Genomic DNA, 27,729 nt, shown 5'->3' on the forward strand with positions numbered 1-27,729 from the left:
TACCAGTGGACAGCTCTCTCGGTTTACACCTAGCTCGTCTATGAACTGTGAGGCAGTTGCAATTTTAACTTATAATGCAATGAAAGAGTTTACAGTTATTTCAGGCCATTTTTTTTACTTGAGGATGTAAGTAGAACAATGAATCCAAAGGAATTGCTCTGCTTTTCAGAGCTCTATAGATAGAAATCCTTATGCAATGTAGGAATGTAATTAAATTGAAATACAAGTTTAAAAAACTAACAACTTATATTATCAGTCTTCTGCTAAAACTTCAATCCAGAATTAATTAGCTTCTAAAATAAAATACATGGAAAATTGAGGAATTGCTTGAATTTTAATGCTATGAATATGAACTAGATTTTTAGTAGTTTTTAATTTTCTGTAAAGTGTCCACAACTGGTAATGGTATACATTATATTAAAGATGGTGTTAGTTCCTGAGTTAGTATTCCAGGCAAATTTAAAGAAAGGCATCTTTATGTTTGCTTTCTTTGGCTCTAAGAAGGCTCTTTGCCTGTTACTCAAGGTAACAATTTGCACAGTAAATGTTTACCTATGAATTAGTAATGAATTTAAAGACTGATAATTAAAAAAAAGAATAGTAGATATGGATAATCTGAAAGTACTGTTAAGGCATTTCCCCCACACCGTAACAATGGTATAAAACATGAACATGACGCTTGATAGGATCCACAATAAAGTATGAAAATGTCTGTTCGTGACTCTTTGTTGAAGGGTAGCACATACCAGCAGAATCCTGAAAAAGATAAATCTAATTATTTCTATAAAATTACATTTAAATGATAATCAACTTATTTTACTATTACAGTATAAATATATTTTGTCAAAACATCATGAAACATAAAATCTTTGGTGATAAATTGGTGGTTAACAAATATTAATTTTCAGCACAGTCTACCAACAAAATGTATGACTATACATATATGCATAATTCTTTTCCTTAAGGAATTTAAAGTCCAAAAGGAATCTCATCATTTAAAACAGTGATTTTAAAGTGCTAACACTGCAAAGATTTCTATTTTGTAATTTTCTTCTATTTTTGCTTTCTTTATAGAACACGGTCCATACACACCATGAAGGCAGGGACTCTTAGGTGTTTCTCTCTTTCTTAGCTTTTGCTTTATTTATTGCACACTTTTTATGATCATGGAAGAAATGGCCCTTATGAGGATCTGTTGTGATGGAAACTGTCTCATTTATTTGTCACCATGTTCTAGCACAGCACAGTAGTAGCAAATATTGAGTGAGTGAATGAAGATGCTTAGAAACTGCTTCATATGTGATAATATCTTGTGTGTGACATTAAAATTCAAGTATTGGACTCAGTGACATAAGGATATTTATGACATTCTCATTTTACTTGTTCCATAAGTTATGGTTTGACAGATTAAAGAACAGTGTTCTCTTCCATCTAAGTCACAGATTTAGCTCTAAAATAAACAGGGAATATCATGAGAAACAGAAGACAGAAAGGAAGCTGAGAAAAAGACTCCATACTTTTCCCCCAAAGAAAACATAACCTATCAATTTATAATTTCAACAAAACTAAATAACATCTTAATCTTTTCTCCTACACATAATATTATCCTAGTTGCTAACTCCAGTTGCAAAAACCCTATAGCAAGTAATTAAATTGATTGGTTGGCAAATTTCCCCTCAATACTTACATATGCCGTAACTTTAAAGACAGAAGAGGTAATTTGTATTTTCTTGGTTTGAGGATGCTTTCGAACGCTAAAATAGGAAAAAAATGGTGTATTTCAAATGTAACAAGCACTGGCATAATACATTTTAAATATGGATCCCTTTTAGGGTTTAGGTGTACTTATTCATGGAGGGATATTGTATCTAATTAAAGTGTTTTGAAAAGAAAGACATTTGAGGTTTCATTAAAGGATAGAGCAAGGTCAACTGAAATGAAACTGGAAGAAACTGAGTTTTACAGTTTGAAGTTTGATATCACTCTGAGATTCAGGTGATGAAATGACTCCCAGGTCCAGAGAAAAGCATCGGTAACGTAAGAATTGGTTAAAGTCAGATTGAGGTGCAGACAGCTGTAAGGAATAGATGAAAGCATACTAGACTAAGGAATTAAACAATATATTTGAATGCCAGCTCTGCCACTGATTTGTTATTTCATTCTGGGCAAGATTAACCTCTCTGAACCTAATTTTCTCATATATAAACTGGACATAATATGATTCCTTACAGGATTATATTACAATTGAGATATATATATGAAAACTACTCATTAAATTATATATTATATCATATTAAGAATAAGTATCCTTTAGCAGCTCTCTTTCAGTTGCTGTAGACACAGAAGATTACCTGTGGCAATACATAATGAGGAAGCAAATCGATGATTGAGGGAAATAAGCAAGCAATATACTTATATTCTTATTATCTACATATATACACACACACACACATATTGCATTTATACTGTTTTACAGATTTGCAAAACACCTTTAAATACATTATCTCATTTAAAGATTGAAGAATTCAGTGAGGTGAGCATTATTTTACCAATTTTATAGACAATAAAACTACAGAAGCTAAACGATCTATTTATTTAAGACTGTGCTGGTTTGAAAGGATGTATGTACCCTAGAAAAACCATGTTTTAATCCTAATCCCATTTTGTAAAGGCAGTCATTTCTTCTAATCCCTATTCAGCACTGTATGTTTGAAACTGTAATTAGATCATCCCCCTGGAGATGTGACTCAAGGAGTTACATTTTGATGTGATCTTGATGTGATATTGAGTGATCAAGAGTGATTGTTAAAATGGATTAGGTGGAGACGTGTCTCCACCCATTCTGGTGGGTCTTGATTAGTTTACTGGAATCGTATAAAAGAGGTAACATTTTGGAGAATGAGAGAGATTCAAAGAGAGCAGAATGACATAGCCATGAGAAGCAGAGTCCATCAGTCAGCGACCTTTGGAAATGAAGAAGGAAAAGGCCTCCTGGGGAGCTTTGTGAAGGGACGCCAGGAGAGAACGCTAGCAGATGATGCTGTGTTCCCTATGTGCCCTTCCAGTCGAAAGAGAAACCCTGACCCTGTTTACCATGTGCCTTCTCACTTTGACAGAGAGACCCTGAATTTCATCAGTTTTCTTGAACCAAGGTATTTTCCCTGGATGTCTTAGATTGGACATTTCTATAGACTTGCTTTAATTGGGACATTTTCTCAGCCTTAGAACTGTAAACTTGCAATTTATTAAATTCCCCTTTTTAAAAGCCATTCCATTTCTGGTGTATTGCATTCTGGCAGCTAGCAAAACTAGAACAAAGACTACCCAGCTAAGAGTGATATCTGGTAATGGAATCCAAGGACTCAGTGACCAGTTATTCTAGCTCTCAGCCATTTACCCAACACCTACACTCCATATGTATACATGTAACAGAGATATTATTCACATATGACACATATAAGTTAAATTCTCCTCTTTATCAGGTAAAAGTGTCACTTCCTCCTTCTACTACAATTATAAAAGTAATGTGGAAAGAAGAGGAGGAAGAGGAGGGAGGTGGACTCCAAGGGAGGTGTGGTGACATGGTCGTGCAAGCATGTGTATGTGTGTGCTTTTGCATTTAGGCATCTACAGGGGATGACCAGCCTTAAGACTTCCAGATTCTTGGGTAGTTTTCATCTCTACTAGAGATTTAATCCAGGCTTAAATCAAGAAGTCACAAGATTAAATTGATTTTTTTATAATTCTATGACATGGGAAGAGGTCATTTTTATATATTTATCTATTGTCCCTCTGCTTAAAAATTGAAAATGACATTTGAGATTATGCAAGTGATGATGATAAGCACTCCATTTAGAACATTTGTTTACAACTAGATAGCCGCTTCTAGATCAAAATATCAAACATACTTATGGTTACTTATGAAAGTGGTTACATGGTTATAAAACATATACAAAAATTCACTGAGCTATATATTATGACTTATGCAATTAAGTATACGTAAATTATCCATCAATTTAAAAATCCAAAAATAAAACTTTGTAAAAGTTTGTGCTTATCAATAATTTAAAAGGGAATTTTTAGACTGCTGGAACATAATTTACATATTGTTCTTTCAAAAAGTGATTGTTTCTACAATTTTTCAATGATCAGTTTTGCTAATTTTTGAGGATCAACCACACTACCTCTAAACATCAGAATACATGTACCATACCAGCTAACTCTACTATTTTTAAGAATCAAGGTCATGTCATCAACATGGTGATGTAAGACAATCCCTGAAAAAAAACCTCAGAAATTCATCAAATAAAAGGACAAATCCTATTTGCTTAGAACTCTAGAGGAAGGTAGAGACTGGAGAATACTCCACAAATGCTGAATCAAAGAAAGAGAAAAATATCAGGGAGGAAACTTCTGTCCTGACCTGCCAATTCCCTTCTCTCCTGTCCCCTCCCCCTCCCCGCCACTCCCTCCCCACCCCAAACTGCAGAGCAAGAGTGGCTCAGAAGCAGTGGCCCGGGTCCCTCTCTCCCAACAGGGAGAGAAACCATACAGTCACTTAGATAAGTGAGTGAGAACTCCATGCATAACCAAACACAGGCACCCAAGTCAACCACAGATCAAGAAGGGAACACAAGCTGCTGAGGAATGCTGCATACCAAAGGGCCCTCAGAAGGGGGGACATAAAGAGATAGACCACAGTAGAACAGTGGCTGCAAGTGGTGTGCTCACTCAATCCGCTTACTGCCACCTGGATACCTAAACAAAATGGACTTTTCTGGATTGACCTACTTTTCTGGATTGAACCCACCTTTCTGGATTGAACCTATCTGGTCTGCTGGGGAAGGATATCATAACAGGAAAAAAACAGAGGTAGAAAAGCATCATAGAGGGGGAAAAAAAGGAGGTGGGTGGGGTTAAACTGAACTGCTGTTAAAACAGGAGGGTTCCAAAACTGAAAAGCTTAAGGAAAATGGGGCACTGACTGAGGGAGAGAATTTAAACAAATCAAAACATGGAGAAAATTCTGCACAAAAACAAGCAGTGTAGATCAAGATTTCTGGAAAAGGAAAAGAGGAAAGGAAGCTTTTGTCCTGGAGGTGAAACAACTGCACATAAAGTGCAATTTTAAAAATTCTACCACATATCCAGGGCAAGAATCAGATGAAGAGCTGAGAAAATCTGATCAGTTAAACTTGAGCTATTCTAAAGGTCCAGAATAAATTAGATCAAGCATCAAAGAAGAGCCTTAACATAAAGCCAGTTAACAATAAAACCCTAGATAAGAGGGAGAAACTGATCTTCAGAGATAACTCATCAAGGTAATCAGTGTGCATGGGTGGTTCAATGGTAGAATGCTCGCCTGCCATGAGGGAGAACTGTGCTCAATTCCCGGCCCATGCACCCCCACCCCCACCCCCCAAAAAAGTATACTAGAGACTTCCAACAGCAAATTTTAACAGGCAGTAAAAAGAATCAGTGAGTGAGAAGACAGGACAATCAAAATCAGACAGGCAGAAGTAAAAATAGAGAAAAGCATAGAAAAAATTAAGGACTTTCTCAAGGATTTTTTTTTTTAACTTTTTTTATTAATTAAAAAAATTAACAAACAAAACATTTAGAAATCATTCCATTCTACATATATAATCAGTAATTCTTAATATCATCACATAGTTGGATATTCATCATTTCTTAGTACATTTGAAAAAGAAAAAAGACAACAGAAAAAGAAATAAAATGATAATAGAGAAAAAAAAACTATACGTACCATACCCCTTACCCCTCGCTTTCATTCACCACTATTTCAAACTGAATTTATTTTAACATTTGTTCCCCCTATTATTTATTTTTATCCCATATGTTCTACTCTTCTGTTGATATAGTAGCTAAAAGGAGCATCATACATAAGGTTTTCACATTCACAGAGTCTCATTGTGAAAGCTATATCATTGTTCAATCATCATCAAGAAACATGGCTACTGGAACACAGCACTACATTTTCAGGCAATTCCCTCCAGCCTCTCCACTACATCTTGAACAACAAGGTGATATCTACTTAATGCGTAAGAATAACCTCCAGGATAACCTCTCCACTCTGTTTGGAATCTCTCAGCCATTGACACTTTGTCTCATTTTACTCTTCCCCCTTTTGGTCAAGAAGGTTCTCTCAGTCTCTTGATGTTAATTCTCAGTTCATTCTAGGGTTTTTCTCAGTCCTTTGATGCTAAGTCTCAGCTCATTCCAGGATTTTCTCAGGGATTTTGAGTGACGCCGTGAAGCATGCAAACATATGCATCATGGGCATCCCAAAAGGAGAAGAACAAAGAAAAGGGGCAGAAAGAATATCTGAAGAAACGATGGCTAAAAATTTCCCAACTTTTATGAAAATATATGTACATGTCCAAGAAGCACAGCATACTACAAATACAGTAAATTCTAAGAAACCTACTCCAAGGCACATACTAATCAGCATGTCAGATGTCAAAGACAGAATTCTGAAAGTAGTAAGAGAAAACAGATTTGTCACATATAAGGGAACCATAATAAGATTAAATGCCAATTTCTCATTAGAAACCATGTAGGTAAGAAGGCAGTGATGGTATACTTAAGGTACTAAAAGAGAAAAACTGCCAACCAATAGTTATTTATCTGGCAAAAGTGTCCTTCAAAAATCAGGGAGAGTTTAAAATATTCACAGACAAACAGAGAGTTCATCAACAAGAGACTAGCCCTGCAAGAAATACTATAGGGAGTTCTGCAGGCTGAAAGGAACGGATAGAGAGAGAAGCTTGGAAGAGAGTATAGAAATGAAGATTATCAGTAAGGATAACTAAAGGGGTAAAAAAAGAGACAAAATAAGATATGACTAATTAAAACCAAAGGGTAAAACAGATGAAGAAAATACTGCCTTTACAGCAATAACGTTGAATGTTAATAGATTAAACTCTTCAGTCAAAAGACACAGATTGGTAGAATGGATAAAAAAGTAGATTCACCTATATGCTGTCTAAAAGAGACTCACTGTAGACCCAAGGACACAAGAAAGTTGAAAGTGAAAGGTTGAAAACAGATATTCCATGCCAACAGTAAGCAAAAAAGAGCTTGGAGACCTATACTAATATCAGACAAATAAATTTTAAATGCAAAACTGTTATAAGAGACAAAGAAGGAAATTATATATTAATATAAAGGGCAATCCACCAAGAAAAGATAATAATCATAAATATTTATGTACCTACTTAGGGTGCACCAAAATATATGAGGTAAGCACTGGCAAAACTAAAGCGAGAAATAGATGTCTCTACAATAACAGTTGGAGATTTCAATACGCCACTTTCATCAACAGAGCATGGAGAGTGTAGATCAATAAGGAAACAGAGAACTAGAATAATACGATACATGAACTAGACATAACAGATACATATAGAACACTGCACCCACAAGAGCAGGATATACATTTTCTCAAGTACCCATGGACATTCTCTAGGGTACATCACATGTTGGGTCACAAAACAAGTTGCAGTAAATTTAGAAAGGTCAAAATTATACCAAGCACTTTCTCTAACCATAACGGAATGAAGACGGAGATTAATAACAGGTGGAGAACTGGAAAATTCACAAATATATGGAGGTTAAACAACACACTCTTTCAACAATCAGTGGGTCAAAGAAGAAACTGCCAGAGAAACAAATATCTTGAAACAAATGAAAAGGAGAAGACAACATATTAAAAGTTATGGGACGCACAGGCGTGTAACTCTCCCTGGCAATGTGAGACATGACTCCCAGGCATGAGCCTGGCCCGGCCATGGTAGGAGTCAGAAAGCCTTCTTCACCAAAAGGAGGGAAGAGAAATGAAACAAAATGAAGTTTCAGTGGCTGAGAGATTTCAAATAGAGTGGAGAGGTCTTTCTGGAGGTTATTCTTATGCAATATATAAATATCTCTTTTTAGTTTTTGGTGTTTTGGAGGTAGCGCGAAGGAAATACCTGAAACTGTTGAACTGTAAACCAATAGCCTTGATTCTTGAAGATGAATGAATAATTATAAACCTTCTAAAGTCTGTCCATGTGATTGTGAAAACCTTGTGACTAACACTCCCTTTTACCAATGTAAGGGTAGATGAATAAGAAAAAAGACAAAAAATAAAAAAACATAGGGAAGAATGGGGAGATGGGATGTAAAAAAATAAAGGGACCATGGTGATGGATGCACAACCGTGTGAATATACTAAAAGCCACTGAATTGTAAATTTTTTTTTTTTTTTTTTTACATGGGCAGGCACTGGAATCGAACCCGGGTCCTCGGGCATGGCAGGCAAGCATTCTTACCTGCTGAGCCACCGTGACCCGCCCCTGAATTGTAAATTTTAAATGAGTGAATTGAATGGCATATGAATTATGTATCAATAAAGTGTTTATTAAAAAGTTACAGATGCAAATTACTGATTATATATGTAGAATGGAATGAGCATATATTAAGGATGTTTGCATTTCTTTCTTGTAATTTTTTTTAATTAATAAAAAATTATTTCATGGTGATGAACACACAATCATGTGATGATATCATGAGCCATTGATTGTATACCATGTACTGACCATCCACGTGTGAAAATTTGTCAATAAAAATATTTTTAAAAACAAAAAAGAAATTATTTAAAAAAAATGTAAAAAAAAAAAATATATTAGACCCAATAAGAGAAGCCAGTTACACATGAAAAAAAAAAGTTACAGATGCAGCAAAGTAAATGTTACAGGAAAATTTATAGTGCTAAATGCCTACAATAAAAAAGAAGAAAGCTAAAATGAAAGACCTAACTGCACACCTGGAAGAATTAGAATAAAATACAGCAAGCTAATCCCAAAGCAACTAGAAGGAAAGAAATAACAAAGATTATAGCAGATAAATGAAATTGATTAAAAAAACAGAATTAACAAAACCAAAAGTTGGTTCTTTGAGAGGGTCAATAAAATTGATAAACCCTTAGCAAGACGTATAACATCAAAAGGAGAGAAGATGCAAATAAATGAAATTGAAATGAGAACAGGGATATTATTACTGATCCCATAGAAATAAAATAGGAGAATAAGAGGATATATGAAGAACAGTAGGCCAACAAATGAGACAACCTAGATGAAATGGACAAATTACTAGAAACCCACAAACTAAACTGACTCTAGAAAAAACAGGGGATCTAAACAGACCTATTACAAGAGATTGAATTAGTCATCAGAAACTTCCCAACCAAGAAAAGGACTAGATGGCGTCACTGGTGAATTCTACCAATCATTCCAAGGAGAATTAATACCAATTCTGCTCAAACTCTTTAAAAAAACTGAACAGGAGGGAATGCTACCTAACTTATTCTATGAAAGCAACATCACTCTAATATCAAAGCCAAATAAAGATACTACAAGAAAAGAAAATTACAGATCAATTTGTCTTATGAGCGTAGATGCAAAAATCTCAACAAAAATTTGCAAATGAAATCCAAAAGCACATTTAAAGAATTTTATACCATGATCAAGTATGTATGCAAGGGCAGTTCAATATAAGAAAATTTATTACTATAATAGCACATTAATAAAATGAAGGGAAAAAAAACACAATCATCTCAATGACACAGAAAATGTATTTGACAGAATCTAGCATCCTTTCCCGAGAAAAACATGAACAGATGGGAACTTCTTCAACATATTGTATTTTAAAGGTATATATATTTTATTTGATATAAATGAGCATTTATAAAAGATTTTAAACAATTACTTGGCTATTTTTTATTATCTTACTTTCTTCTAATTTCCTTAAGGAAATTAGGAAGTTGTTGTTTCTCATGTAGCCTCTTTAGAGCTACAATATTAATAATTACTGGTTGCCTGATTAAGTGATTCTACAGAGACAATTCCTATTCTTTCTGTAAGGTGTTAGGCATTTTGCCCACTTTTTCCTCGAATGTCTACTACTCTGAGAATCACATCTTTTTCTTAGCACCCAAAAGGTGTAGGTGAGAATCCAGGGACAGGAATGTTGGACAAAGCAGTTTCTTCACGCTTGGGTCCTAAAAGTTGATTCTATTTCAAATAATTAACAGAATCTCCTATACCACCTCCTCTTTCTCCCCCAGAACAACACATGGTAATGAGGAATTCTACAGTTTCACGTAGCTGAGGGGCACAACACTCCGTAGTAGGGATGGGCTGGGGTGGGCTCTGTGTGAGTGCACACACATATGTGTGCGTAAGTCTAGGGTAAAAGGAGCATTTACTGGTAGTGCTAGAATTTTACTGGTTAATCTTCCTGAGCTGTAAATGATACAGACAACTATACATATATATGTATGTTTTTTAAATAAAATTCAGTTTCTAACACATCTCTTCTAATAATCTTTATGCATTAACACAACTTTTCATTAAAATAAAAAAGATTATAGAAATATTTTTCTTCAGAATGTCAGAAATTAACCAAATAAAATAGTAATACAATGCAGTTTCTTGTGTACCTATCTGATGCACAGACGAGAACTGAGGGGCTGAATATAAGTAAAGCAATAATCAAGGGTCAGATAAGCAGCTAATTCTGTTGCTTTCCTATTAAGACATATAATCTAAGCTCTAGGACCCTTTGCTTGCTCTTGTTTCCTCCCCCTTTACCTACAAAGATAATCAAATATCTTTATCATTGAAAAACACAACCAATGAATATCCACTTCAGTTAAAAAGTGTAAATAAGAGATTTGTAAAGTTTTTATCCTCCTTTAATCTTCAAAAAGAAAAAAGAAAACTAACCGAATAACTAAAACATACCGCATAGCTTTAGAATTAATCTGAAAAGATAAATATTAAGCCTATATGAAAATTCTTTCACCTCTTTGGAGCGAAGGTAATTTTTTATTGTTCCTCTAGCAAATTCAAATATCCTGAGAGAGTTCTTGTGCTCTCTTGAGATCGAAAAGGAGGCTGGGGGAAAAAAGGAGGCCAGGAAGATGGCAGTTGCTAACAGAGATGGAGTGGGTGACTGGTCTGAATATGGAAATAAGGAGAAAAGGTAGATGAAAAATGAGGAGACTGAGCACTAAGAATGAAAGGGAAATTTAGAAACCTCCTAGCCAGGAAGAGAAGGAGAAGTTACAACAGCGGTTAGGGAGGAGCTGCTTTTTATATACTTTGGTTGTTGTTATGACTGGAAGCAAGGGCAGTATAATCCCACCATGGTTAAACAAACAACTCACTCAATTAACCAGAGATTTAACTGTTATCAACATTACCTCACCAGATCCTTATAGATAAGCTTTGTAGTTTCCAGATATGGATTAAGCTCATCTTCATATTGACAAAGGGCTCCACCAAGGCAAAGATGTTTGAAAAGACAAAACAGGAACTCTTCTCTATCTGGTTGGCTGAACACTTCATATTTTTCTGAGTCTTCCACTAGCAAAACCTATGTTAAGATGATAAAATTTATCTTAATACAACATAATTTGAGGTTCTAATTTACATGTTTTCAAAAGAGTTTCAATTTATATATTTAAAAATAATCTTAAAGGTATTTTGAGAACCAGTCCTGAGGCAATTGGAGACAGTGATCTGGGAGATTTGCACCTTTTTCCACTCCATTTTATCATTAGATACCAATGTTCAATGAAAGGAATAAACAAAAATTTAAAGCACAGCTACTAAATCTTTCCTTCTTCCACTTTATTTCTGTGTTCAAGTTTTTTTTTTTTTTTAACTAATTGTTTTAGAGATATTGTGTTTTTGGTGTCATCTCAAGCCTTATTTGAAGATAAGAATGTATAAGTATAAATAAATGGAGAAACTTCTCCATCTCATAAGGTTTCTCTTCTTTGCTTCAAAACACAAATTTAAACAGAGGCTAAATCCAAGGCTAAAGAAAAATGATCACTGTCTAAGCCCTCTTAGCTTATAGAGTTTGAATCACTACTTTCCTTACTCCCATAGTTATGCCATTTTGAACCATTCAGGTAACCGGAGCCAATACCCACCTCTCTTCTTCCTGCTCCACTCCAATAACATACTTCTCCTGTCTACCCTGACTCTTGCTCTCCTAAGACCTTGCTACCTCTTTCAGAAAACAGTGCAACTGGATTTGACATGAGAAATTTTCTTATACCAGTGGGCATTACAGAAAAAATTGATTAATTTGTGAATGGACATGGACAAGTTGATGAATGCAATTATAATACATATTTCTTTTATTGATGCTTTTATACCCTACCTACTTTTAAAAAGAATGTAAAATAATTAACAATAAAAATAGAGCTGCAATTTAAGATAAAAATAATTAGTAAAAGACAAAAAATTGTAACCAATAAATAAGGGGAAAGAGAAAATAAACACGCATAAGGAACTCTAGATGGCAAAGACCTACACAAATTGTATATGATCCTTAATGCTACCATACAGGGAAAATAGGAAAATATGAGTTATATGATAATCACTGCCTAGTGTAAGAAGTACATTTAGTTAGAAAAACTGATTAAGCTAAATATTTTGTTTACTCCAATCTCTAAGAAAAACATCACAAGGTCACTATATAAAAGGCATTATAAAAAAAATACTGTTTTATGTCTTTTTCTGAATTGATGCAATTGTGTGGGAAATGATCATGATGATGAATATGCAACTATGTGATGATATCGTGAATTGCTGAGTATATGTGTTGGGAATGTTGGTGCTTCTTGTAATTTTTTTTTAATTAATAAAAAATAAAAAATACTCTGGGCCACTGTGGCTCAGTAGGCAGAGTTCTTGCCTGCCATGCCGGAGACCTGGATTCTATTTCCGGTGCCTGCCCATGCAAAACAAAAACAAAAACAAAAACTCTACAATGTCCAAATACAGCTTGCTTGTGATTTCATAAAAGCCAAGATTATAGGTTATATAGTTACAGCTTATACCCTTACCAAAGGATAGGTGAGGGTAAGTGATGTAAAGTTTATTGCCCTCTGGATTGCTACATGTAACACATCTGTACATCTTCCCTTCCCCAATTTCCCTCTCTTCCTTCCCTCCCTCCACATCCTTCTCTGTAACAAAATAATGTGATACTGAAGCAAAAGTTTGCAGTTACCTGGAGATCTGGCTTAATATGAAGGTGAATAAAGACTTAAGGAATGAAAAATTAACACATTCCTTACACAAGTACCCTCATATGTTGAATTGATTAGACTGCATATTTAAATATTACAATAATTTTAAAAAGGCTTTGGAATGAATTTTAAGTCAATAACATTTTATGGCTGTTATTTCTCTTCATTCATATACAGATCTATAGGCATAAAATGGTTAATAAATCAAACTTCTGAGATATGGCAGTCAGGAAGGAGGTTATTAACAGTACTTATATTACATAGTGCGCCAACAGAATCTTTGTTGCTGCACGGTGGGAGAGCCCCCTTTTAATTCACGCTAAACCTGGAAGTTGATTTTTTGTGTGTTTTGTATTTTTTTCTTTTTTCAACCAGAAAGCAAATAAGTTAAACCCTCCCTGTTGAAACAGGATGGCAAAGCACATGAGAGTAAAACATACAGGCAACAAACAGAAAAACACTGAATCATGGTGCTTCATAAATAGAGATGCTATTCATGCCTATAAATAAGAGGCAGCAGGCAGTTTTGCAAAATATTCTGCTGGAAAGTAAATCCTCCATAAAAGAAAAAAAAGAATCGATTTAAAGACAGAGATTTCAAAACATGTGGGAATCAAGTAGATATCAAGGTGGCATTTCAATTCAATGGAGACAAGGTAGCTGGTTTTAGGACAACTGACTACACATTCAAAAAAATAATCAGTTGATGAGGCACTCTCTGTAGAAGTGAAGGTGAATTCTCTGAAATTAGAGATTATTTGAGACAAAGAAGTAAATATGCCAGTAGAGATCAGAGAGAAAGAACTGAGATTAGCAGTGCTCAAAAGGACAGAAACCCAGAATAGAACTATCCTGAACTATTCATTTCCAATCCTCGGTGAGAAGTAATAGAAATTAATAGCAGATCCCTACTGTTTAGTATTTGTATTGTCTTGTGTAATACATAATTATACTTCCTTAACTGAAGAGCAAACCATATGCAGTCTCATTCAATTATGTGTTTGATTATTCTCATTAGCTCATTTTCTTTTCTTTTAAACTAAGTTAGTCTTTTTAAGTATTGCCCTAGTATACACCAATGTATAGACAGACTAGATGTTTCTGTTTCCTGCAGTAAGATTCCTATGCCCAGAGTGGTAGTTGAGAAGCTTACTAAATTAATTCCTATCTGTAATTACAATTCATTAGACTTGTACATCTCTCCTCCCTTTTAATGTAGAATAATAATAACAGTAGTAATTGCTAACATTATTGAAAGCTTACTAGTAGCCAGGCATTGTTCTAAGCACTTTAAATGCATTATTGTACATCATTCTCAGGTTATTCTTATTTTATAGATGAAGAAACTGAGGCTTAGAGAGGTTAAATATCATAGCTATTAATTGCAGAGCCTGTATTTGAATCTATGTCTAGATTCTCTCTCAATAATTATAATAATGATATATTAATGCATTTTAACTGCATTACACATATTTTTAAAAATTCATTTAAATGTGCTTTCAATTCATGTTCTCAATGAGGCTCAAGAGATCGAATGATTTGCCTAAAGTCACTATTATTTTGTAAAGAATAAATAGGAATCAGGTAAATAATCCGTATCTTCTGATTCTAGTTCTGTGTACCTCTCACTAAAACATTTAATTCAGCTACTCAAATGGCTTTGTTGATCACAGCAATGAGATAAAAAGATTCTTCTTTTATTCCAAGGATGTTTTAACCATTCATTTGATATAAATAGGGCTGCATATCAGGTAGACAGGGATTTTCTTCCTTGTCACCACTGACATTTTGGGTCAGATTGCTGTTTATGTGAGATGCTGTCCAGTGCACTGCATGATGATTAGCAGCACCCTGGTCTCCTAACTCACTGGAAATGCCAACAGCATCTCCTCCAGTTATAACAACTAAAAATGTCTCATGGGGGGCAAAATCATCCCAGGGGAGGACAACTAAAACAAACAAATAATTAAATTGTGAGGAAAAGTGCCCGCCAAGAAGAAATCTACCCATGAAATATTTTATCATTAATCATTATTCATCAGCAAGGGTCTTTTGTGGGCTTTAGGCAGGCAAAAGTTTTGACATTTTACATTTCCTGAAAAAAAATTTCACAGTGAAATTTTAAAATTCTCTACTTACTTTTCGTAACTCATCAGAAATGAGAAAGGGATCACAAAAAGAATCTAAACATTTAACAATATGCCCATTGTCTCGTACAATATCTTCATCGTATAAACGATTAAAAAATGACATTGAAAGCTGTGTGCAAGGAACGTTTATTGCTTCAATTTTTTCCACTTCAGTTCCTGAAAAAAGAAAGTTTCATATATAATGGTGATAAAAAATTAAACATTCTTAATTACTTTCAAAATAAATATTACTATGCAGAGATTCTAAGAAGTACTCAAATATGATGTTTTTATATATTTAAAAGAAAATTAGAGATTTTATTAAATTCTTATTTTGCCACTTGCTCATATTTATTAATCATTAAGAGTTTTAAACAAAATCCACCATTTCAGGACTAGATGAAGGGATATATGAATTAGAGAATACTTAAAAATGAAATGCATTTTTTTATGTACATAGGGGGGTTCTAAGCCCAGTTTTATTTAACATTCTTATTTTCATTTTTTATTAATTAAAAAAAATTACAAGAATGAAACACAAACATTCTTAATATATGCTCATTCCGTTCTACATATATAATCAGTAATTTACAATATCATCACATATTCATCATCATGATCATTTCTTAGAACATTTGCATCAATTCAGAAAAGGAAATAAAAAGAACAGAAAAATAAAATGAGAATAGAAAAAAAAAATTTACATATCATACCCCTTACCCCTCCCTTTCATTGATCACTAGCATTTCAAACTAAATTTATTTTAACATTTGTTCCCCCTATTATTTATTTTTATTCCATATGTTCTACTCATCTGTTGACAAGGTAGATAAAAGGAGCATCAGACACAAGGTTTTCACAATCACACAGTCACATTGTGAAAGCTGTATCAATATACAATCATCATCAAGAAGCATGGCTACTGGAACACAGCTCTACATTTTCAGGCAGTTCCCTCCAGCCTCTCCATTACATCTTGAATAACAAGGTGATATCTACTTAATGCACAAGAATAACCTCCAGGATAACCTCTCCACTCTGGAATCTCTCAGCCATTGAAACTTTGTCTCATTTCACACTTCCCCCTTTTGGTCGAGAAGGTTTTCTCAATCCCTTGATGCTGAGTCTCAGCTCATTCTAGGGTTTTTCTCAATCCCTTTCTCAATCTCAGCTCGTTTTCTGTCCCAAATTGCCAGGAAGGTCCACACCCCTGGGAGTTATGTCCCACTAAGCCCAGTTTTAATGCATACATCAGAATTATCTATAAAAGGAAGGATTGCTTTTGGACTTGCAACATGCTTAATACTTTAAAATTCACTATTACAAAAATTATTTTAATTGCTGTAAGTAACAAGTATTTCTAAAGTCCTTGAAGGTATCTTGAAAACAGCTCTCCATTTAAAAATGTCTCCATTTAAAAATGATCTCATTTACAGGGTTTATTAAAAATGTGTAAAAATAATAAAAACTTTCCAAGTCAAAGTAAATTTCAAACCAAGCCGTAATCAAGGTATCTTGGATTAGAGAAATTTGACACATTTTATATGTGTCAAATATAATGACATTTTGTCTACTTTTCTCTTGTAGCTCTAGCTTTTGCCTCCCTCTGATATCTGCCTTCCTCATTCCATACCTATTTCTTGACTGTGTCTTTCAGGAATGGATTTTCTATTAAATGTATCCTCTCCCTGTAAATAGTTGCTGAATCTTTGACCTGACAAGCTGCCTGCCCCTAAGTAGAGTTCAGTAGTACCTGCGACTGCTTCCTCTCTCTGGAAGACCACCTGGAATCATGCCAGGACCTGTTGCTCTAAGTCATGCTCTTGAGAAAAGTTAGTTAGGAGGCAAGAAAGAACGCCTCAAGCCAGGAACTGCGTAAACCTCAGCAAATTCAAAAGCTATGCGCTAAAAGAAGCTCCTTTTGTTACAGAGCACAGTCCTTTGAGGGATTAGATAAGGTGAAAAGAAAACCACGGAAAATGATAGAATAGTTGTGAGCAATACTGGAAGACCAGAGAAATGAGCTGAGAGCCATGGAGAGTCCATCTGTCCCAAAAGAGGTGGCCACAGGATGAGGGAATGGCATTGGCCCTTCTAATAAATCGTCCCCACCTATGTTTTGGGGAGTGGCAGAAAGATTTGGATGGTGAGAGAAGGTAGTTAAATTCAAACCACTGAATCCAAGGCATGAGGATAGCATTCCTTTAGGAAAGAAAAGTGTTTCTCAAGGAAAAAGACTTGTATATTAATTTTAAAATTGTATTAAGAAGTTTACTTACCTATTATTGCTGTCAGTTATAACATCTAGCTGTTAATTATCAGCATAAATAAATAATACAGCCACAGGGCAGGACGTGATAACAGGGGTTTTCTTTTCTCTTTCCCTTATTTTGATACTTGATAGTGTTTTCAAAATCCTTTCTGAAAGACTTGTATTAATTTAGTAATCTACTTTTCTCTATTACTGTGATCACTTCTTATTGGATGTTAATATAGCTAATCCAGACTTCAGTCAGTTGGGGAATTTAATTATTTAAAGGTACTAAAAAGTTCAGTTACTCTCATCAATGATAGCGAGCAATTATCTGCCAAAAAAGGGAGAAGAGGAAACTAAAACATGAGGTTCTATATATTTTTTGAATCATGCTTTAAGTCTGCTCTAGATAGGTTAAATTAATTAGGACATTTCTTGAATATAACTGGATAAATAGAAATTTTTAACACAGGTATGCAGAAATACATTTATTTCTGAATAAACCTACATAAAAAATACACTATTAAAATAAAAAGTAAATACATGGTTTAACTGATCAATATTAAATGTAGTGATTATTAATATTATTATTTGCTGTTGTATTTGCAAGTTTGTTCTTTACTCAGGAATGGTTATATAAATTTAGTTTGGTTCAAAACAATGATAATATTATCAGTTGTGCTTTTATCAGTGGATGTATGCTCAATCCATAAAGGTATGTCTAAATGTAAAACATAACCTTTTAGTTCTGGTATCGAATGAATGTGAATAATCCCTCTGAATGATATGCTTGGGAGTGGTTGAGATGGTAAAATTTACATTGTATATGTTTCCACAATTAAAAAAAATAGACTGACTGAAGAGACAATGACAAACACAATACATGATCCAGGACTGGATTAATAATGGGGGAGAAAAGGCCCAAAAGGACAGCATTAGGACATATGAAAAAATGGAATATAGACTTTAAGCTTTATATCAATGCTAAATTTCGTGAACTTGGTAACTGTAGGTAAGGTGGTTGGTTATATATGTGAATATCCTGGTCCTTAGGAAATCAGGAAATGTTCATAGAAATATCAAGGAGTATGATATATACAACCTACTCTCAAATGTTTAGAAAGTAATTAGAAAGATGAACAGGCAGATAGATATAGAATGATACGGCAAATATGGCAAAATGTTAAAAGTTGGTGGATCTGGGTGTCAGAATGGGGAGCTGTGTTAGAGTTCTGTATGGGTTTTGTATTATTTTTGTGTCCTGAAAGTTTGAAATTATTTCAAAATAAAAAGTTTATAAAACACACAAAAACCAAAAACTATCGTGCTACTTATAAGGTGTCTAGATTTGGGAAAACCCTACGTAGTTTAAGGAAAAGCCAGGTTTAAAGATTAAATGGCTTGTTGTTCCTGCTAAACAGACATGGCTCCCAATTGGGGGAACAGAAATTTTTTTCTCTAGATATTAGTTTTTTTGTTTGTTTGTTTTATCCCGGATACAGTAATGTCCAAAGTAGAAAGATGCTACAACTTCTGTAATAAAAAAAAGAGTAGAAAGACTAAATTATCTTTTAGGGCCTTTTCAAGTTAAAATTCCAAAAAAGTATTTATTAAATTCTCATATGATTTGATACAGCTTCCATAACTGTAACAAAAACATTAACCATAACTTTTTATTAAAATTAAATTATGGCTCTTTACCAGAAAAATGCTGAAGACAATTTTTCCCCACTGAATAAATTCAAGCTTATATAAGTTTAATTTTAATATGAAAATGATATTTTATTCTGGACATCACTAAGGGATCCCATTCTTCAATGTTTAGATATCATCAAGCTGACCAGAACATGAAAGGGAGTTTGCTATGAAATGGCATAAAAAGCAGTTACTGTACCAGGTCCACTGATAAAACCTGTATACTTTTATTGGGTGGTAGGAAAGATAACTTATCTAATTCAAGAAAAAAAAAAAGTTCAAGCCTCCACTACAAGGTAAGAATCATGAGACATGGAATAAGATAAACATTTTTATAATCACAGTAGGTAACTGACAGCAATAAATGCAAACAGGGTATAAAGCAGTGAGACTGGGAGATCTGGCACTGAATATAAGCTTGAAGAAAGGGTAAGATTTTTAAATGCAGTTGTGTGGAGAAGAAAGCCCTTTCCAGGCCTTTTTGTTTGTTTGTTTTTGACTAATACCTCTCTGCAAAGGCAGAGAAACACCTAGGCAAGGAAAATGTCAGCTACGCTAAGGCTTACTGAATTTAAGCTAGAACCGAAAGATGAAGAAACAGGTATTTAGATATTCATTAACTGGAATCCGAATAATAACTTTATTAAGTATAATCACGAAGCTGTGAATTTTTAGTTACACTTGGAAGATATGTTTACAGATGGAGTTCAATGAACTCAACTTTGCAGTGTTTCTTGAAGTAGGATTTCTAAGGGGCAGCATAAGAACCAACAGAGGTCATTATTCAAATACAATGTGGTATCTTGTGCTGAGCCCCATCTCAGAGTTACTGGATCAAAATTTCTGGGCAAGGAACATTTTAGTGAACCTCCCAGGTGACTCCGAGATATCTTAAAATATAAGAAAAATCTTTATTTCTAGAAGTCTGAGTCATTTCTATGAGCCTTTACATCAACATTTCAGTAACAGGAAACCCTTTGCTTGTCATTCATTAATGTCAGTGATTTTCTTCCTTTTTATCAATTCACAAATGATAATAAAAAATATTATTACATAGTATCTTTTTAATGTAGGAATTTGGTTAAATTATGTCTCCAGCACTTATACAATGCATCTCTATGGTCACACGCAGAAAATTAAGAATGCATTGCAGTATTATTTTAGTATCTTGATACAAGCATTAAAATGGAATGGGCATCTACTTTTTCATTTAGTGTCCAAATTGGTGCCTTTTGGCAACCCCCATCAATTTGAAAGTGGCAGAGGCAATCTAGTGTAGTGGTTAGGGACCTGAATTCTAGATCCTGGATTTGAATATCAGTGCCACCCCTTAAGTTGCAAGAAACTTCACAACTTACTAAGCCTATGCCTCTGACTCATCGTTTATAAAATAAGATAAGGCCTATCTCAGGGTTGTTTTGAGAATTAAAGGGGGGTAATACGTGCACTGTCTTTAGCCAGACACACAAGAAGCACCCTAATATGTTAGCCAAAAAAGAACAAAGTGCATCAAAATGGAAACTCCTGAGAGGCTGAAGGAGTACTAACAACCAGCAACCTAGGCAGTGCAGTCAGTGGTGGAGGTTTCATGATCACTTCCTTTAAAATGGGTTCATTTGCTAAGACACTATGTTCTGTCCCATTTTTAAAAAATCTTAGTTATTTTGCTTATAAAGTTCCCCAGAGAAAAACAGAGAGAAGATGGCCTATGTATCAGAAAAAGAAGAAAAGCAGGAGATAAAACAAGATAACGGAAGAGAATCAGAGAGCCACTAAAAATGTCCACTTCTGAAACGGATTGCTATTTCTTTGATTTGTTTTTCAGGGGACTTCCAATTGATCCTATCAGGCCTACGTGGAATTTCAGAACCTCTCTTTTTGCAATGCCTTCTTCAAAAATTAGGAAAAAAAGGCAGTGTAATTTTGTGAAGTAACACTTATTTCAGTATACTTTATTTTTCTTTTTTAAAGAATTGACTGAAGTTACTTAACAGTAACACTTTACTGTATAAACACTGCTATATATGGTTCTGATTATTTACTCTGGAAAACATTCAGTTAGTAAATATATTTGCTAAGTTTAACTTTGTTAGTCTGAAATCACACTGTACCTGCTTTTTGCTCTATAAATTTTTCAGTGGTCTTTAGCCAAAAGCAGTATAATTTGACCTAATTTAAAAATTGTGACCTGTTTGTAATCCTGTTTTGACTAATATTTAAGTTATTTTTTGTGCAGGGCTATTAGAATTCCAGGTAAGTACAATGTAAGAATTTACAAAAAATAAAACCTATTATCTAGTATTTTAAATTAATTTGCATTTTCTAAAGCATAAGTCTGTATTACTACCCAGATTTTCCTTCTAAGTGAAATAAAAGCTTTTACTTACCCTATTAAGAGGCCTCAACCTTAAATTTACAATATAGTGTTCATGTTTTTGTTTTCAAAATAGTCTTCTATTAGTTCTATGATTCGTTCACTGACCTAATAGCTATTTAAGAGATTTAAGTGAGCGTTGTTTAAGTCTTTAAATGGTTGGGTATTTTTCTTTTAAAGTTTCTAGCTGTATTTCAATGTATTATGAAAATATTTTCTAAACAAAGCTCTCATTTTGAAAATTTAAGATTCTCTTCTCCTTGATTTAATATATGATTATTTAAAAAAAACTCCATGGCAGTTACTTCCTATCAGAAATCCATGACCCACTCCAATCAAGACTTAGCCCAAGCATCCCCGGGTCAGTGGATCTTTTCCTGATCCTTTCCTCCTCTTGCTAACACTTCTATGGTAGCATCTGTGATATATTACTGTACATATTTTTTTACCTAGCAATGGAGTTCCCTAAGTGCAGGTTTTCTCTTATTCATTTTAATACTCCTGGCATCTAGCAGAGTACATAGAAGGTATAAAGAAATACTTTTCAAACAAATACAGAGAAAAAGTGCTCGTGTGCTAAACCAGAAGAACAGCAGCGAACTCCCCAAAGGGAAGCCCAGGACAGGCTGGTCACACCTAACCTTGATGTTACAAATAGATGAGTCATGATTCACAATTTGCATTTTAATAAGTAAAATACCTGAGATAAGATTTTGTTATAATAGTAAAATAGTCACCTGAAAAATTAAAATAAATCTTATTTACCTAATGTAATCCACTGTCCAGAAGAATCTGAAAGTAACTTCAAATTGGGAATAACTTTGGGGTCTTTGAAAAAAGCCTAAAATACAAATTTTAGGGGAGCAAGTTAGTACTTTGTTATAAATGGTAATAAAAATTAACTTTAAAAATTGACTATAGTATGATTGTGATGATAAAAAAATATTTATGTCTTCTAGCCTCCTATATTCTGGAGCAGCTAGAAGGAAAAATCTGAGAGGATTATATGATAGCCCATGACAAACTCCGGGATCTGTCCTGTAACTTCTTATTGAAGAGTGCTTCTTTCTTTGCTTTGTATTTATGTTACATTACACAATTAAAAAGTTAAAAAAGTAAAAATTTTAAAAATTGACTACAGTAGAATCTCATTTGCTTCAAACTAGGGAGGATGATTTTAAATTGCCTGGGTTTTAAAAAAAGAAACAAAGCATCATTACCTTCAAGCTAGAACAGTGCGAACAACCTAAAGATACCTGTTGGCAAATTCAGATATCTTTAGGACTTAATAACTAAAAATAATGCTTTTTAGTGAAAAGTAGGAGGTTATAAAATGTTTGAAAACTGTTTTCCCTCAATCTTGTTTTCCCAATTAGTTGTCTCAACACTCTCTTACTAGATCTAAGTTGAAAAGTAACCATCAATTTAATTCTACCCAAGGGGCACAGAGAAAAGTGATATATTTGACTTTCTAAAAATGAAAATTTTCTTTATCAAAAAAGACAAAAAAGGGCGGGCCGCGGTGGCTCAGCGGGCAAAGTGCTTGCCTGCCATGCCGGAGGACCTCGGTTCGATTCCCGGCCCCAGCCCATGTAAAAAACAAACAAACAAACAAAATACAATAAAACAAGAAAATGTTTAAAGATGTTTCCCTTTCTTCCTCCCTTCCTTCCTTCTCTCTGTCTTTCCTTCCCTTCCTCCCTCTCTAAAAAAAAAAAAAAAAGAAAAAAAAAAAAGACAAAAAAGCAGTCAAAACGTTTAGTTCCAAACACCAGCAGCTGACTCTAGCTGAAAAAGCAGAAAAGAAATTAATTAAAAGGATCTCAAGTAGTCCACAGAATTTTCAGGTGGAGAGAATCAGGCTCAAAGTTGGGCACCCACAGCACTCTGAAATCAAAGGTATAACTGTCCTGGTGAGGAAACTGCCACCTCTACAGCAGCTCCATCAAGCACTAGAAGATGGCTACTGGAGTGCCAGGACTGCTCTATCTGAAAATTGGACATCTCTGCCACCACCTTTGTCCGAGAAACGGATTATGTGTGCCTTCTCCCTTAAATTGCTCACTTCAAAATCCCAGTCTTGCACTAATCAGTTGATAAGTCTAGGTTACAGGTCCATGCCCTGAGTACATGGGAGTCAACTGTTTTAGGTTCCACTTTAGATTTTCAAGGCTGGAAATAACCCAAAAAACACACGAGGTTCAAAAGAGCTGGTCGGCCAGAAAACATGATGTCTGTGACAAGCATTAAGACAACAATAGATTAGGAAAAATATTTGCAAGAAATGTGATGTTAAAAGGGCGAGGGTGGTGGTGGTGTCTGACATCCTCAACGGTAAGAAGAAAAAAAAGCACAATATTTATAGTAAGAAAAAAACAACAGCCCAGTTTAAACATGGCCAAAGGATTTAAACAGGCAAGTAAAAAATACAAATGACCAATGAACTTAGGAAAAGGTGCTCAACTTCAAAAGGAGTGAGAAAATTAAAACAAAAACCATAAGATAAAACTTTTTATGCATTAAATTGGCAAGCTTTTAAAAGGTTGATAATTTTTAGTGAGAATACCAGAAAATATACACTTTCACCTGCTGCTGGTGGGAATGTGGCTCTCTAGTCTTTTGGGGAAGTAATCTGTTATTATCTAGGAACGTTAAAAACCTAAGTATCTTATAATCCAAAAAATTCCACATTTTGGGAGGTGAGAAGAAGGAGCTCAAAGGAGTAGAGGGTAGGAACAGACTGGGATAGAGAAAAATTGTTGACTTTTTCTATGAATTGTTATTTAGATTGTGGTAATAAATATTTCCCTTAATTTGTCATTCCTTTCGGGTGATCATACTCTTTCTTTTTAAAAAAATTTTTATTGATAAATCTTAACACAGACATTCCATACATGGTATATAAACAATGGCTCACAATATCATCACGTAGTTGTATATTCAACACTATCATCATTTTTTAGAACATTTGCATCACTCCAGAAAAAGAAAAAACTCATACATACCACACTCTTTACTCTTTAGCCTTGTTTCTTGGAGATTATTGTATAATGATATATTTTTTATATCAATTTTTTAATTTTTTTAATACCAAAAAACACCAAACGCAAACATTTGTAGCTTTTGATCATTCCATTCTATATATATAATCAGTAATTCACAATATCATCACATAGTTGCATATTCATCATCATGATCATTTCTTGGAACATTTGCATCTATTCAAAAACAGAAATAAAAAGAAAACAGAAAAAATTCATACATACCGTACCTCCCACGCCTCCCCCTCACCGATCACCAGCATTTCACTCTAAATTTATTTTAACATTTGTTCCCCCTATTGTTCATCTTTATTCCATGTTTTACTCGTCTGTTAATAAGGTAGATAAAAGGAGCATCAGACACAAGATTTTCACAATCACACAGTCACGCTGTGTGTAAAAGCTTTCACAATGTGACTGTGTGATTGTGAAAACCTTGTATCTGATGATCCTTTTACCTAGGGTTTGGACAGAGGAGTAAAAAATGCGGATAAAAAATAAATAAAAGCGGGACAAAGGTTAAAATAAATTGGGGAGCTAGAAATACTAGTGGTCAATGAGAGGGTGGGGTAAGGGTATATGTATGAGTTTTTTCTTTTTTCTTTTAATTTATTTTTCCCGAGTGATGCTAATGTTCAAAAAATGATCATGGTAATGAATGCACAACTATGTGACGATATTGTGAGTCACTGATTGTACACCATGTATGGAATGTTTATATGTGACGAATGTCTGTCTGTTAAGATTATCAATAAAAATATTAAAAGACTTTATGAGTTAATATCCTTTTTTCTGAATAATAATTTGGGCGAAAATTATCTTTTTTGTATTTGAGTATATATGGTACCTTCCTCTTTTATTTTTGGTTTGTTTTTCTTAAAATCTGTTTATCATTATCCCTACACTAGAAGGTAAACTCCGTGAAAACAGAGGCACTTACTATGTGCCAATCACTGTGACTATTTTGCAGAATTTTATTTTGAAGGTTAAGTACTTCGCCCAATGCCACATCACTTGTAAGTGTACAGGTCTCTTTATCTTTTAAATACTCCCAGCAGGGACATAAAGTATTCAACAAATATTTATTGAACAAATGACTTTTATTAAACAACTGTACAGTATTTGCAGTGAATTAATCCTGATCTTCCTCTTGTTTGTAAAACAGTTATATTAATTTGAGAACTAGCATAGTATAAATGAAAAATATTTTTTAAAATATATAAAAATCTAACCATGAATGTTCGAGAAATGTCATTAATATTATTAAAAGTAGCATTATAATAGTATTATGCAATCTTTGGGAAAGGGAAATAGACATTTAATCCATTTACCTTCATATCAAATATTTTGGTTTATTAATTAGGTTGAGAAACCTGACAATTCTATCTAATGTTCCCTGTTCTCCACTCACTCATTTTCTTCACTGCCTTTATCACTATATGAAATTATCTGATTTTATTTATTTATTGGCAGTCTTGTAAGATTCTTGAAAAGCTGGCCCTTGCCTGTCCATTCCTCCTATCTCCAGCAATTGGCAGAATGCCTAGCACATGGTAAGGCTTCAGGAAATGTTTGTGAATGAGGTAATAAACTGCGCCAATTAAAAATTAAAGTTAACGCCTAAAGGACAAGAATGGGAAAGAATGAAGATAATTTCGAAAACCATAACTGTGTTTTCCACTTGATAGAGGAGAACAAAAAAAACAAACCAGTAAATGAGCAGTGTCAATTAAAATAATGTGACTGAATTTTAACAAAACAGTAAAACTTAAGTGAGTTCTTCCATTTTCAAACTAGTCACCTCTAGCACCTAAAGACTTAGGCTAACAACTGTACCATTGCTTAGTACATTTTTTTTTTTTTTGGAATTCCTTATTTGGAATTAATGTTAGATCTTGAACCCAGTTCTCAAAGGATGAATCTGATTTTGAGAAACAACTGCAACTTATTTGGAGATAAATTAAACCTGGTGAATAAAGCTGGTCATAAAGCTGGGTAATAGCATTAAATTATGAGGTGAGCCTATTTTAAAAGGAGAAAAAAAGGATTTTCCAGTACTAGCCAGAATTGGAAAGTTCTCTCAGGTAGGACACTGAAGATACCGAAAGAGTGTGCTAATTGTGGTGATGGTAAGGTAAAAGTTCCTTTTACAAAATATTACTTGCTACTTTTATTATTCCCAAACTCCAAGCAAAGGACGTCACTAAGAAATGGCGACTTTACAAGAATCCACCGCGAAGTAGGGGGAAATTAAAAATCAACAGACATAAATTTAAAAAAAAAATCAATAGAGGCTGAAAAACTCTCCAACTCCTATACCAACCATAACGAAATCATCCTTCCGATAAGCCTGAAAGGTCTGATCAAACCCAAATGCCTGCGCCTGGATTCTGCCCAGCATGGACCTGGGGCAGAGAAGGAAAGTCAAGTTAGCTTGGGGTTGGTACCCACTCAGTGCCCATTCAACCAGATCCACCCACGGAATTCACCCCCGCCCCGCTGCATTTCAGAAGCTTCGGATTTCACTCAGGAGGACCTAGAGATCCCCGGGGCCGCGGGCTGACCCGGCCCCAGCGGGCTGACCCGGCCCCAGCCGCCTGGACGCTCCGGCCCGCGCAGGGTCTCGCGCTTCAACTACGCGAAGGCCAAGGGGCTCTTCTCTCCCTGCCCCTCGGCGCCTCACCACTGGCGGAGTCGGCTGGTGGTCTCCTGCACGCTCAGAGACTGGAAGGTTTTCTGAGGCAGGAACCTGAAGTAGTAGCCGCCCAAATCCCCCGGCTCCCCGGCAGCCATGGTCGTCCCGGCTGTGCGGAACCCCGGGACGTTTCCATAGAGACGCGGCGGCGGCGGGCGGGGCTAGGCCACGTGGGTACCGGGAACTCTGCCGGGTCTCGCAGTCTGCCGTGGGGGGGGGGGGGGGGGGGGGAGGGGGCGCGAAGGGGAAGCTCAGACCCGTTTCCAGGCAGATACGACTGTCTGCCCCTCGGCCCCTACACTCCTACCCATGCTGTTATGGAAACTCGAATTGGGAACAGAGAATAATTGCTAGTCGATGCTCGTTGAAATCAACTCTTAATCAGAATTACTCAGCATGGGTTAATTTCCTAGGCTCAAGCGCTGTAAGCGCT

At 34.9% G+C, this 27,729-nt stretch overlaps 1 protein-coding gene across 4 annotated transcripts; it reads right to left on the reverse strand.

The window, feature by feature from the left end:
* Window positions 1–315: 315 nt before the first annotated feature.
* On the reverse strand, window positions 316–27,446 carry CFAP300 (cilia and flagella associated protein 300). 4 transcript variants are annotated; one of them, XM_077113153.1, is made up of 7 exons: window positions 27,285–27,445; window positions 26,925–27,006; window positions 22,326–22,401; window positions 15,248–15,414; window positions 11,264–11,436; window positions 1,688–1,754; window positions 316–756 (listed from the first exon to the last, which is right to left on the reverse strand). In XM_077113153.1, the coding sequence occupies exons 1-7, from the start codon at window positions 27,392–27,394 to the stop codon at window positions 628–630; spliced, it is 804 nt and encodes a 267-aa protein (XP_076969268.1). In that variant the 5' UTR covers window positions 27,395–27,445; the 3' UTR covers window positions 316–627. The 4 variants fall into 4 exon arrangements, with proteins under 4 accessions (XP_076969268.1, XP_076969269.1, XP_076969270.1 ...); XM_077113154.1 differs by lacking the exon at window positions 27,285–27,445 and adding an exon at window positions 27,138–27,176; XM_077113155.1 differs by lacking the exon at window positions 1,688–1,754 and having other exon boundaries at window positions 27,285–27,446.
* Window positions 27,447–27,729: the final 283 nt, after the last annotated feature.

Source organism: Tamandua tetradactyla, chromosome 8, assembly GCF_023851605.1.
Source record: "Tamandua tetradactyla isolate mTamTet1 chromosome 8, mTamTet1.pri, whole genome shotgun sequence".
NCBI classification, from domain to species: Eukaryota; Metazoa; Chordata; class Mammalia; order Pilosa; family Myrmecophagidae; genus Tamandua; species Tamandua tetradactyla.